Here is a 12,634-nt window from a genome sequence, read left to right as displayed (position 1 = left end):
TTATTTGTTGATTTATTGTGGCTTTTCTAACTAATTCCTCCGTGTGTGATACAACCATCTATTTACAGGTAAAAAAATTTGTTATTTTTAATTGCTTGGTCTCCAAGCAAACTTGGTGACCAAGCAACTCAAAAACATTTTGATCCCTCAACTTGTTTTTTTCACATTTGGTCTCTTTGTAAATTTTAATTTTTTAATTTTGATTTTATTTGAGAAAGAGCAACATCAATGTCAATTTAAAAAGGCATGTTAATAATTGAATGCATAGAAAAAGACATTGCAAGTGACGCAAAGACTGGTAAAGCATGTGTTTTTTGGGTTTTTGTTGTTTTTTCTATTTTTGTTTTTTTTTTCAAAATTTTTCAAAAATGAGATAAAAAATTAGATATTAATAACCGATGATGCAATTAATATAGTGGACTTATTCTTTAGTGAGATAGTTCGACTTTATAGAGTATTTAGGAGCATTGTATCTAACCATAATGTTAAATTTCTAAGCTACTTTTGAGAGGTTTTGTAAGGGAAATTAAGAACAAAATTATTATTTTTTACTATTTGTTATCTACAAATAGATGATCAAATTGAAGTAGTTAATATGACTTTAACTACATGATCAAGAACTATCATTTAGAAGAATTTTAAAAAATAGGAATATTGTTTTCCATTTATTGAATTTGTTTATAATATAGTATTCTATTATTGAAATTCCATTTATTTTGAAATTGTCTATTACTTTAATCCTTTGACTTATTTGGTTTTGATATGATTTTTTTAATCTATTGATAAAATGGTAGTCTTAATGGCAATAGAAAATCACAGATAGTAAAGGATCTTCATGAGAATGTGAGGCGACAAATACCAAAAAAAAAAAAAATTTGTATTCAAAGCTAATAAAAAAGCAAAAGACAAATATTTTCTAAACTAGGTAATTAGGTTTAGGTGCATATATAAAAGAAGAGATTTCTTAAACAAATAAAATCTAAAAAGATGTTAACAGGAGATTAGTCATTCTAAATTCTTGAAAGAATTGACGATAATGTCTGTAAAGTGAATTTATCAAACGAGTATGGTGTTAGTGTTACTTTCAATAACTTTGATCTTTTTTTTATGATGTAGGTGGAGATTAAAGATCAAATCCTGTTAAGGATAGAAATGATTATGTAATCCGAACTACACCAAATGATCAAATAAAAGTTTTAGATGAGTATATTATAAGATCAATAGCAAAAAAACTCAATGATACATTTAATAAGCTTATTTGGAGTATTTGGGTTAATCAGGCTACATATTCAAGAAGTGATGATCAGATTTTAGTCAATTTAATTTATGTACAAGAAGAGTCTGATTCATCTACTTCATGGGCTAATTAATTCATAATGTATAGTTTTAATCTAAAATGCATAATTTTTTATTTGACTATTGGATCAAGTTGAGGTTTCATCAGAAGATTCAAAGGCCTTCATTTATATTGGGTTAAAAGTTTAGATCAATCAGACATCGATAAGGCCTTACGGTAAAGTCCAGAATCTACTATACAAGAATTATATTAGTTTCCTAGTTAGTTTAGGATTTTATTTTATTTTATTTAGAACTCTTTTATTATTTTCCAGCATTATTTAATACATTTTTACCCATTATAAATATGACATTTATCATGTAATTAGAGTTTTCTTTTTAGATTTTGATTTCAACAATTATTATCATGTGTTGTAAGAGATTTCTTTTACTTTAGTTATTCAAAGAAATTCTATTGAATTATAAAAGTATTAACCAATCTTCATAGAGTCTTGTACTTTTCTCATTTAGGTTCTTTATAATCATTAGGTGGGGTTCAATTGTTATAGTCTTGGTGTCTCGATATAAGTTATTGTTATGTCAAGCTTAATTTAACTTTTTTAGGATTCATGATCAATCTTGACTATAAATTTTTATATCTTTATGTTCACAAGGTAAATATTAAAATGAATATTTCAGATTATGTTCTTATGTTAAGACATAAGTCCAAGAGGGAGGATATTGAAACTATTAATTGTTAGAATTAATATTCTTGAAGACTTGCTTAATGGTTTGAATAATTCCTATTTTTCAGTAATAAGTTGTTTGATTCTTATAAATTTACCGCATTAGTAAAGGATGTTATCTTTGTAAAGCTATATATATATATATATATATATATATATATATAACCAATTTACATGTTTAATTAAAATAAGAAAAAAAATTCCCCTAATTTGTCTATATTTACCTTATAAATAGAAAGAGTTTCGAGTTGTTAACATAAGAAAAGGTGAAACCAAGATTGTTAATTCCGTTTTGGTAGGTGTTTTGTTTTTTCAATTGTAATGGAATGTTTCAATTTCGGAGTGTTTCGACGTGCCGTTTCGAGGTTGTACTATTCATATATATATATATATATATATTCAACAAACATAATTCAAATTCAAGATAAATTAATTATAAATTATGCAATACAAATACAATACCAAACAAATATAATTTCAAAATTTAAAATATTTCTAAATAGTCAGGATTAAATAGATCTTTAACTTAAAGTAATTCATCTTAAACAAAATATCAAAAATATTATGAAAGTAAAATATTTTAACAAAAATATTTTAAATATAAAGTTAAGTCAACGTTATCAAGTGGCTAATCGAATCTAAAGCATTCTTTTTTTTTACTCAAATTCCTACAAAGTATAAACATGAAAAAAAAAATGAATATAAACCATATATATTAGTGATAAATCTAATTGTAAAATATTAATATCATTGTTAATGAAAATAGTAATAATAATTTTCAATATTATTATTAATATCATTGCTATTGAAAATAGTAATAAAAAAAAAGCTTTTTATAATTGGGTGGTTTAATTAATGAAATTGAGCAAGGTTCAATTTGATTCAATGGCTTCTCAAGAGCGAAACGGAACATGTGGAATAAAATTGGAACGTTTCGGATGGAATTTAGCTGAAAAATCTGGAACGGACCGAGATTTAAAAGAAAATGAAATTTATTTTATTTTTTAAATTGACATGAAATATTTCGACCATTCCGAACAGAACGGAACATAATTGATAACCTTAGGTGAAACACTAAAAAAATAAAAAAAGCACAGGACACTTTTCTCCTTAAAATCCACCCATCTGGGATTACTCGGCTTGAGCTCATCATTTATTGGGCCTAATCCATCTAAGTAATAAAATTCCAATCGACTAGTTTGGGCTGTGAGCACTCTCAATACCTTTTTTTTAAACTTTTAGGTTTTTATCACGGTTTTGCTCCTCGTTGACAGAAACTCGTTGTCGCTCTGTTTCTTCCTCTCTGCAGCTAGCTTTCCCCTCTTTAGGTACCAAACCTTCTCCTTCTTAGTTCTATTGACAACTAAATACAAACTTTTTATTGTTTTCATGGTGTTTAAGCTAAGGATTTCATGTGTTTCAGGTATCTGTACGTAACCAAACAAAACTATGGGAAAGAAGAGAAAGCACGTTGAGACACAGGTCATTGAACCTGCAAAGAAAGATGAAGGTGCACCAGAGAGACCCAAAAGGACGCTCTTGGGCTGGAAAGATAAACCTGAAGTGAAAGAGACTGAATTTATACATCCTCAACAGGGTGGTTTTAGAAACAAAGAGAAAGTCTTGGTTACTTGTTCTAGGCGTATCAATTTCAGGTTCCTTGAAGATCCAATCCTTTTATCTTAATGATTATATATATATATATATTTGATTTCGGGGTTTGTTGGGGTTTTGGGCGGTTGCTGGATTTTGTTGGTGTTTGAAAGAATTGTTGGTGTTGCAGGTATAGGCACTTGATGTTGAATTTGGTGTCACTTCTGCCGCATTGTAAGAAGGATAGTAAGGTTGAGTCTAAAAGTACTAAAGGCGCGACATTGAATGAGCTTGTTGAGTTGAAAAATGGTTCTTCCGCTTTGTTCTTTGAGGTGAACTTCAAATTTAGTTGTTTTCTTCCTTAAAGAAACAATTTGACCTGGTTAATTCCATATCATTTGTGCAAGTGGTTGCAGGTTTAATACCTATGATAACTCATTGCATGAATTTTGATATTGATAATTGTTCCCCTTGTTTGCGTGGTTTGTTAATTTGAAGGAAAATAACTTGGTAACTTTGAGAGGAGGTGTGGTGATTTTATAACTATCGACTTTGAGATTAGGAAAAAAGGATGAACTTAAGTTGCCATATTTTAGATTGTTTGTTGTTGATAATTTTTTGTTCTCCTTTCTCTCTCTATTTCAGTGCAGGAAACATAAAGACTTGTATCTATGGATGGTCAAGTGCCCTAGTGGTCCGTCTGTGAAATTCTTAGTCAATGCTGGTATGTTAATTTTTTATTTTTTTGTGATATTTTTTATAATCATGTTTTCTAATAGGCTCACTAATAGGCTTGCACTTATTGTATTCAAATGCTAATGTTTGTAGCATCGCAATTTTAATACATGCATTTAATGGTGTTGGGAGTTGGAAGATAGCGAAATCTTCATATAGATGTACCTTGTCTGCTATGACTTTGAGTATTTGTGTGGAGTAAAATTTGAAAGTCTCTAAAATTCTCTATTTTTAAGCAGTTGTTATGGTCTAGAATAGTCCTTCTGACTTCTTGTGGTTTTGGGCTGGGCATTTGAACATTTTCCTTCCATTAGTATTCAGTGGCACTGGAGAGCCATTTCCTGATTTTCTTTGATCCAATTTCTTGCACTCTACTATGGAGGATACCCTGCAGTCCTTTTTGTAATTTTCTTCTGTTCCCATTCTGATAGTATAATCTCTTTAACCAAAAAAAAAAAAAAAAAAAAACCAGAAACAGGAAGAAAAGAAAAAAGAAGCAGCTGTTGTGATTAATCCAATAAATTGATTTGTTCACATGGTTAGCTCTTTTCTTGTATTATGACATAGTAGCCTAACCATTGCAACTTGTCTTGTTCATTTTAGTGCACACAATGGAAGAATTGAAGCTTACAGGAAATCATCTGAAAGGGTCAAGACCCCTCTTGACTTTCTCAGCTAATTTTGATAAAGATGCCCACTGGAAACTCCTGAAGGAGATGATCATGCAGGTATTTTGATTTTTGTTTCCCACCTTATTAGCAACATTTATCTGTGGTCTATCTTATAATGCATGACTGTACCACCAGATTCTTCATTCTCTAAAAGACAATCGTGAATACCTTTCCAAAATATCTTCCAATGGCAAAGTCTGCCAGGAAATATGGTAAAAACAAATATGATTGATATTCTAGTATCTACAATTTTTGCAATATTACAAGTGCTTCTCCTCTCGCATCTTATGGCCTTGTTCATAACAGTATGGTGAGAGAGATGACCATTTTGGACTGTTTTGTTTCTGGTGCTGTGTAGAATCAGATACATTCATAAAGCAGCTTTTCTAGCTCAAGATTTAGTTATTTTTGCTTTTTAAGATTATTTGAGGACCTACTGATCTGTTAATTGCACGGATACAACACTCAAACTTTTCTTTCAAGGTTGCAAAATGTAACTTCTGATTCCTTCTCATATGCTTTACCAATCGTTGATGATGAACTCTGTATGTTAACTTCAAAAGTCTTTTTATATGATACTTAGACATTGACTTTTTCATCTTTTTTTTCAGATATTTGGAACTCCAAAAGATCACAGGAAATCTAAGCCTTTTTATGACCATGTCTTTGTTTTCTCCATTGTTGATGACCATATATGGTTTCGGAATTACCAGGTATATTAGACTGTATTTGGAAGTCAAATTTTATTGAAGCATTTATACAATTTCTGCCTTCAAAAACTAAATATTTTTCCACTTTGCCCTATAACATGCTACTGTGCATCGAGGTTTTTAATGTTTTTCCTAGCTTTATGTTTCTAACTTGGAAATTATAACAAATTAATGAACTACCCCCTTCCGCAAGTTGATCAAGCTAGAAATTTACATATGAAGTGGTATGGGCTTTGCTATTTTTTAGATTGGGCACATATCATTGAAGACCTTTTAGTTGTCTGGTATTTTGGAATTCTAAAAAATGTGCTACATTATTCGCTTGGAAATCCCTAGTCAGAAACCCACATAAGTTATTTCCTTTTCCTCCACCTTTTCTGCAAATTTCCTAGGCTGGGATTTCTACTAAACATCAAAGCAGCTTTTAATTGACTGTACCCTTCCAGATAGATGTTGCATGTCTCAGGTTAACCTTTGATATACGAGATGTTCAGTTTGCCAGATTGGGTCCTTCTTTTAGTTTGGAACCTTAAGCACAGCTATCAATCAAAATAGTCTGTTCATTTGCTATGAAGCTTTTTTCACCCTGATTTCATTATTTTTTAAAAACTAACTCAACCGTCTCCTTTTCTTGTTTGATATAGATATCTGTTCCTCATAACGAAACTGATAAAATAGCTCGAGGAGGCCTGGATAAGATGACCCTGGTTGAGGTTTTGCTCTGATGTACTTTTGAATTTATGCACACAGTGAAACACCTACAGTAGTTATTTAATTTCGATAGAATGATTTGTGCAGGTTGGTCCTAGATTTTGCTTGAATCCTATCAAGATTTTTGGTGGCAGCTTTGGAGGCCCAACATTGTATGAAAATCCCTTTTTTGTATCACCTAACCAGGTCAGAGTTTTCTTCACGTTAATTTTCATTTTGGCTTTACAAGTCTGATATTTTCTTTAGTTAGAGAAGAGCTCCTCGTTTGATGAGCTGTATCAAAATATCCACCATTTTGATGGTTTTCCATAGTAATAAGTTTCTTGTTTAAATGAAACCGTCAAGAATCTTCTGGCTAGATTCATGGTCGAGTCCCCCCCCCCCCTACTGGGTTTGCCTAATAACTGAGTTCAACAAATGTTCAAGCCAATGCGACCATGCACTGTCTGTTCATTCACTAACCTTTTTGTTCAGAGATTATTAGGTGTTTGTCCTTAATTGCTGTGATTATATATAATATATTTTTCTCTCTTCTAGTATTTTGGCATCAATGGCATGATATTCATTTCAATCTTGCAGATTCGAGCACTGGAGAAAAAGCAGAAGGCTGGGAAGTTTGCCAAGAAAGTCAAAGCCAAGACGAGGAGGAAGATGCACGAGCTATCAAATCCATTGGAGCCTGATGAATTTGCAGACATGTGGAAGGAATGATCTCCTCCTCCTCCTCCTCATGGTGTTGGTTTTATTATATCACCTTGTATCCTACATGGAAAATATGACCATTTTGATATTATTGCCTTCGTTGGCATTTCAAGTTTTTTGTCCCTGCCTTGGATTAGCTTATCATGCGTTTTAATCAAGTTGCTATTTTTTGGCACGCCATCCTTTTCCGCATCTCAGAGCTTCGATCTCTTCAATACATAATCACGCGGCAAGTAAATATCAGATGTTAAAACTTTTGCTGTGGTTTTTATCCTGCAACTCTGATAGGAGTTATTTTTTAAAGTTAGTTTTGTTTAGAAATGTATTAAAATAATATATTTTTATTTATTTTTTAAAATTAACTTTTGATATATTTGAAAACATGAAAAAAAAAAATTTCATTATTTTTTAATTTTTCTTCTTCTTAAAACTAGACTCTAAATGCTTTCACAGCTATGGTATTTGCTGTTAAAGCAGATTCTGTAACGAGTATTTGTTGAGAGGCATTGCCTATGCCTTTTCCTCAGGATAAAAACGTTCTAAGTGTGCAAAACTGCAAATTCAGATTGAGTCTAATTTTGTGACTGACAGAAAGGGTTTAAAGGCTTCATAAAAGTGAATAGATAAATAAAACATTCTGGGCACCGATTGAACACGTTGCCCTCTGATTGATAGCTGTACCGAGTGAAAAGAAAACACTGTAAAATAAACAAAAAAATAAAAATAAAAACGAAAACAAAACAAATAAGAGAAAACGTTAAGAAATTAGATAACAGTTTGGAAGATGGTAGCTGAAGTTAACATTTTTTGATCCGGTTATGAATTGAAGCACAACAAATTCTTAGCTGTGTGATTGCCACTCGGTCCAATTAGCTTCACTTCCCCTACGGGGTAAGCTGTTGATCCTTGTGTAGACATCAACCTTGAAATTCGCTCCACAGAGAAATCCTTCACTGTCGGTCCTTGGCATTGCTCTAACTTTGTTCATTGGATGCTCAAAGCTCATCAAACCTCCTTCACTATGGAACATAAATCCTGTGCATCCATCACCATCATCATTTTGATGAGTAAATCAACCATTATATAGGACACACAGCAACACTTCTCATGTAAAAGAGAGATGATTATAATGCAAATCCAGATTGTGATATTAATGCAGCTCCATAAACATTGATGTTGTTTGTCATCTGTGATTAGCCCTTGCTATTACAATACAAAGTACCTGTTGGGAAGGGAGCAAACGATTTGACACAGCTTTCTTTTATGACTTCCAGATCATCAGATATCACCACAGAGCCATCTGCTGCAATACCCCAGTACAGCTTAACTCCACCATCAGAACCCTGTGACCATACAGTAAACTTGGAAGCAGGACCAAGAAAATAAAACATGCTTGGATATGATTTGAACATAGCTCATTAGATGGTATTAGCCAATTGACAAAAAGGAGTCAAAACGAAGCATTAAAGATACCAGTGCAGCAAAAACACTTCCAGCCGTGCTGTCGTAGATAACGAAAGAAAAGCTCCCATCAAGATCCTTAACAACTTGATCAGCTGGATAAGGACCTCGATCACGAAGAGTCTTGTAAGCTTCTATCACAAACATGGCCTCTTTAGTCCCCTTTGTCAATCCATACTGCCTATTGAGTGTGCATAAGTTGTTCAAGCTTCCAGAGAAAAGGCAGTATATACCATCAAAACCACAGAACAGCCTGCAGAACATATACCATCAACAAGACAGTAATTTAACAATTTTTGAATGAATCAAACAACAAATATTTAACATTGGAAAGGAGATTCAATCAATATGCGAGTACTTTTGTTGAGGAGAGAAGGGGTTGTCTTGGGGAGCATAGGCAAGCACAGCAGCTTGACCAAAGTTCATGGAGAAAGTTTTCTGAGGGTGGTGAGAAAGGAAATCATTGAGTGTTTCCTCAGGAAGCTTAGGCTTCTTAGTACCATTTTGAGATGCTGGACTATTAAGCTCCTCAGGTGGGTGAGCAAAAGCTTTGTGAAAAATTGCCAACATTTTCAATCCTCTGCTTTCCAAGCTAACACTTACAAAATAAAACTCTAAAATTGCCTAAAATTTATGACTTTGTTTTTTGTTTAAAGAGTAGATGATATATGATCACAGACGAGGAGAGGGGAACACCAAAGTCTCGAGTAGTATTTATAGGATCACTTTCAGACATTAAGGTTATGTTTTTCCAAGGTGGACATAGGTAATATTATCCATCTTTGGGGGCGTGGAGCTTAGTGTGATTGGTGGATAAGGATTCTCGTACTTCGATGTAGTCTTATCTAAATTTGAGTGTTTGTTGTCTTCTTTGTTTATTCAGTATTTTCCTGTTCCCACACCTGATGTATAAGATGCTGCCTGCCACTATCTTCACTCTTATTTGTGAATGCTTTTCCGGAGTTGAAAATATAAAGTTTAAATTTTAATTAACTTAATATTAAATAATTAAATTAGTAAAAAATAGTATTTAATTTAAAAAATCTAAATGAATTCAAGTGAATAGATAAGACTCGCACATCATCTGAATTAAATAATTTTTTTTTATCATGGATATTATTTTCCATTTAATTATATAATAATAAAATGCATAATAATTTTTTGTATGATTTTTTTTATAAAAAAAAATGTGGCAAGCGTGTGGGGTCGAGATAGTAAAAGTAGATTATTGATAACAAATAGTAAAATTGTATTTTTTTAGATTTGAGTTAAATAAAAAAATAGACCATCAATAAAAAATAGTAAAATTGAGGAGAAAAAAAACAAATAATAGCATGAATGTTATAAATTAACTCATTAAATCTACCAACTAACTTATAAATTTAATTGGGTACAATAATTTTTTCTATCATTATTTTTAGCCCAAATATAAAATAATAAAGTAAAAAAAAAAAAACTAAAAACTAAAAAGAGTCCATGCATATGGCCTAGTGGCGTAACTTGCATGGGCATTAAAAGAAAAACAGCTCGGGCGCTTGGGCCTTCCAACTTAGTCGGTGTGCTTTGAACTTCTAGCTCAGTTTGTGAGTGACTTATTGTTCGCCTTATTTTTTTTTTTTTTTTTAAGGATAACAAATGGTGTGTTGTTTGCTTTATACAAAGTCTAGTGATCAAAGTTGCTAGATAGGGCTCAAGTGTTTTTTTTTATTAAAAAACTAATTTCAACTCATTTTTAACAAAAACAATACATAAAAAACACAATAAATACCTTAACAAACCTATATGTGACCTCAAAAAACTTAAAATACAACTCAAAAAACCAAAATTAACCTAAACTCAAATATATCCCTTTAGTCAAATATGCCTCCTAAGGAAAGGAGTAGGATAAAACAAACACCTATGTGAAATTCCTTTCATGAAATGGAACACATTGACATTGATATCAATTATTTTTATAGTTGGAATAGTCATCAATGGTGACTTTATCTCTCTACACCAAAAATCAAGAAACCTCTTTCTCCTCTCACAAAAAAGTTTTGAAAAATGAAGGAAATAAAGTTTTGTATTAAAATTAAATTTTTAATAATTCAAGTGACCAATTACATAATAACTAAAAAAAAGAGGGGATTGAAAGGAACTTTTCAACTAAAATTTAAAGCCACAACCTATATTAATTGCTTTTTTCATTTTAGTTCTTTGTCTTTCAATCCAACCGTTCCTTCTAAAAAAATAAGTAATTGGTTACTAACTGGAATTTAAAATGGCTCAATTATGTAAAATAATAATAATAATAATAATAATAATAATTTTGAAAGCTAAATTGAAGATTTATATAAAAAAATAACTATTTCAATCTATAATGATTTGTAAGAGAGTGTACAATACAAAAAAAATAGATAATTGGCTTGCATTATGCTGCAGATCATAGGGTTTTTTTTTAATGCAAAAAAAAAATATATCAAGGCATTGAAGATGTGTTTTTCTAAGAGGTTTTTTTTAACAATGAATTCAAAATCGGATTCATGTTGAATGCTATATTTTTTAAATATTGATATAATAATATTTTGATGGTTTTTTTTTTTAAATACTGAGACAAAAACATATTGGATCGATTTGGTCAACTTGGATCAACCAACTAAGCTTGTATATTAGATTATGAGATCATAATAATATCTTAAAAATAAATTTTAAAAAATTATAATATTTAATTCTTAATTAATCTAATTTTAAAAAAAAAATATAAATAATAATATTTAATTAAAGGAAAGGCTAAAAAAAAAAGACTCGAGTAAATCTGAGACCTACCAAATTTACAATCGTGTTAATAACTTTATATTTTTAAAATTACTTTTCATTGAATTATATGACAATCAAACACTTAAAATTTTTTTTTGCGTGAAATAACTGGAATAAATGGTAATATAACTGGTGGATGAAACCGTTAGAGGTGGTGGTCGTAAGGTGTAAGGTGTTAAGACATCTTGAATTATTATGTTGTATAAATTGAGCTATTATGTTTTTGTTTTATTTTCTTATAATAATTTTGTATAATAGAAAAAAAAAAGGGGTTAATAGAGGTTCTTCTCAACCTAATGAGTAAAAAATATTGATACATTTTGAAAAGCGTTTTTTTAAATTAATTAATTTTTATTTTTTTATTTTAAATTAAATATTTTTTGGTATTTTTAGATCATTTTTATGTACTAATATTAAAAATAATTAAAAAAAAGTAAAAACAAATATTATTTTAATATATTTATGAGTAAAAAACATTTTGAAAAGCAACTGCAACCACACTCCCAAACATGTTACAATATTGATACTTTATTTGAGAGTGTGGTTACGGTTGTTTTTTCATGCTGAAATGCATTAAAATTATGTTTTTTTTTTTAAATTATTTTTAAGATCAGCGCATCAAAATGATCTAAAACATACAAAAAAATAATTTTTTTTTAAAATAAATTTTTTAAAAAACACGGTTACAACTACATTTCTAAATATTTTATTTGTTGTTCTTTCACATTGCTAATAATATTAATAATTAAAATTTATTTAAATGTTGACGTATATAACCATCTGTTTATTTTCAGTAAATAATAGTTTTTTTTAGATTCCTTTTATTTGGGCATATAGGGGTTGGGATATTATGTGTGTGCTTAACCCCCTTATAGTCAAATTAGCCCATCTCTAAAAATCTAAAAATCCACATCCAAAAGCTTCCAATCCCAAAGAATCTTACGTGGAAGCATGCAGTCAAAACAGCGTCAACAATTTTTTTTTTTTTTTTATATTAAGCTGAACTTTCTTGAACAAATTGGATACGTTTGGGTACGGGTGACGGAAGGGCTTATCCAAAACGTGGTAATCGTGACAGGGATAAGGTCCGCTGCTAATCATTCAGTGTGCCTTTTTAGGTATTCCGTGGGTGGTTTTGGCTTAGCACACTGTATTTTACTTTTAACTCCTTGAAGATTGGCACGACCAAGGGGAAAAAATACACTAGCAAGTAGCAGCCTTTTACAGAGAAAAG

The 12,634-nt window shown here is 30.6% G+C and overlaps 2 protein-coding genes across 2 annotated transcripts; one reads left to right on the top strand and one right to left on the bottom strand.

The window, feature by feature from the left end:
- Window positions 1-3,218: 3,218 nt before the first annotated feature.
- On the top strand, window positions 3,219-7,318 carry LOC118037417 (ribosome biogenesis protein BRX1 homolog 2). Its single transcript, XM_035043380.2, has 9 exons — window positions 3,219-3,349; window positions 3,445-3,676; window positions 3,805-3,946; window positions 4,260-4,338; window positions 4,953-5,077; window positions 5,632-5,733; window positions 6,375-6,443; window positions 6,529-6,627; window positions 7,021-7,318. Exons 2-9 carry the CDS (start codon window positions 3,471-3,473, stop codon window positions 7,150-7,152), a joined length of 954 nt encoding a protein of 317 aa, XP_034899271.1. The 5' UTR covers window positions 3,219-3,349; window positions 3,445-3,470; the 3' UTR covers window positions 7,153-7,318.
- Window positions 7,319-7,765: 447 nt separating this feature from the next.
- LOC118037418 (stem-specific protein TSJT1) lies at window positions 7,766-9,337 on the bottom strand. Its single transcript, XM_035043382.2, has 4 exons — window positions 8,963-9,337; window positions 8,617-8,857; window positions 8,366-8,486; window positions 7,766-8,178 (listed from the first exon to the last, which is right to left on the bottom strand). The coding sequence occupies exons 1-4, from the start codon at window positions 9,172-9,174 to the stop codon at window positions 7,985-7,987; spliced, it is 768 nt and encodes a 255-aa protein (XP_034899273.1). The 5' UTR covers window positions 9,175-9,337; the 3' UTR covers window positions 7,766-7,984.
- Between the last annotated feature and the right edge of the window lie 3,297 nt (window positions 9,338-12,634).

This window comes from Populus alba, chromosome 1 (genome assembly GCF_005239225.2).
Source record: "Populus alba chromosome 1, ASM523922v2, whole genome shotgun sequence".
In the NCBI taxonomy this organism is placed as follows: domain Eukaryota; kingdom Viridiplantae; phylum Streptophyta; class Magnoliopsida; order Malpighiales; family Salicaceae; genus Populus; species Populus alba.
The sequence above is the reverse complement of the archived record's forward strand: the minus strand, read 5'-3'. Positions and strand labels throughout refer to the sequence as shown.

Coding starts and splice junctions, on each gene's coding strand:
- LOC118037417 (XM_035043380.2), top strand. CDS start 3,471: ATGGGAAAGAAGAGAAAGCACGTTGAGACACAGGTCATTGAACCTGCA. Junction 3,947..4,259: donor CTTCCGCTTTGTTCTTTGAG/GTGAACTTCAAA, acceptor TCTCTATTTCAG/TGCAGGAAACATAAAGACTT. Junction 6,628..7,020: donor TTTTTGTATCACCTAACCAG/GTCAGAGTTTTC, acceptor TCAATCTTGCAG/ATTCGAGCACTGGAGAAAAA.
- LOC118037418 (XM_035043382.2), bottom strand. CDS start 9,174: ATGTTGGCAATTTTTCACAAAGCTTTTGCTCACCCACCTGAGGAGCTT. Junction 8,487..8,616: donor GAAGTGTTTTTGCTGCACTG/GTATCTTTAATG, acceptor GTATGGTCACAG/GGTTCTGATGGTGGAGTTAA. Junction 8,179..8,365: donor GTTTGCTCCCTTCCCAACAG/GTACTTTGTATT, acceptor ATGGATGCACAG/GATTTATGTTCCATAGTGAA.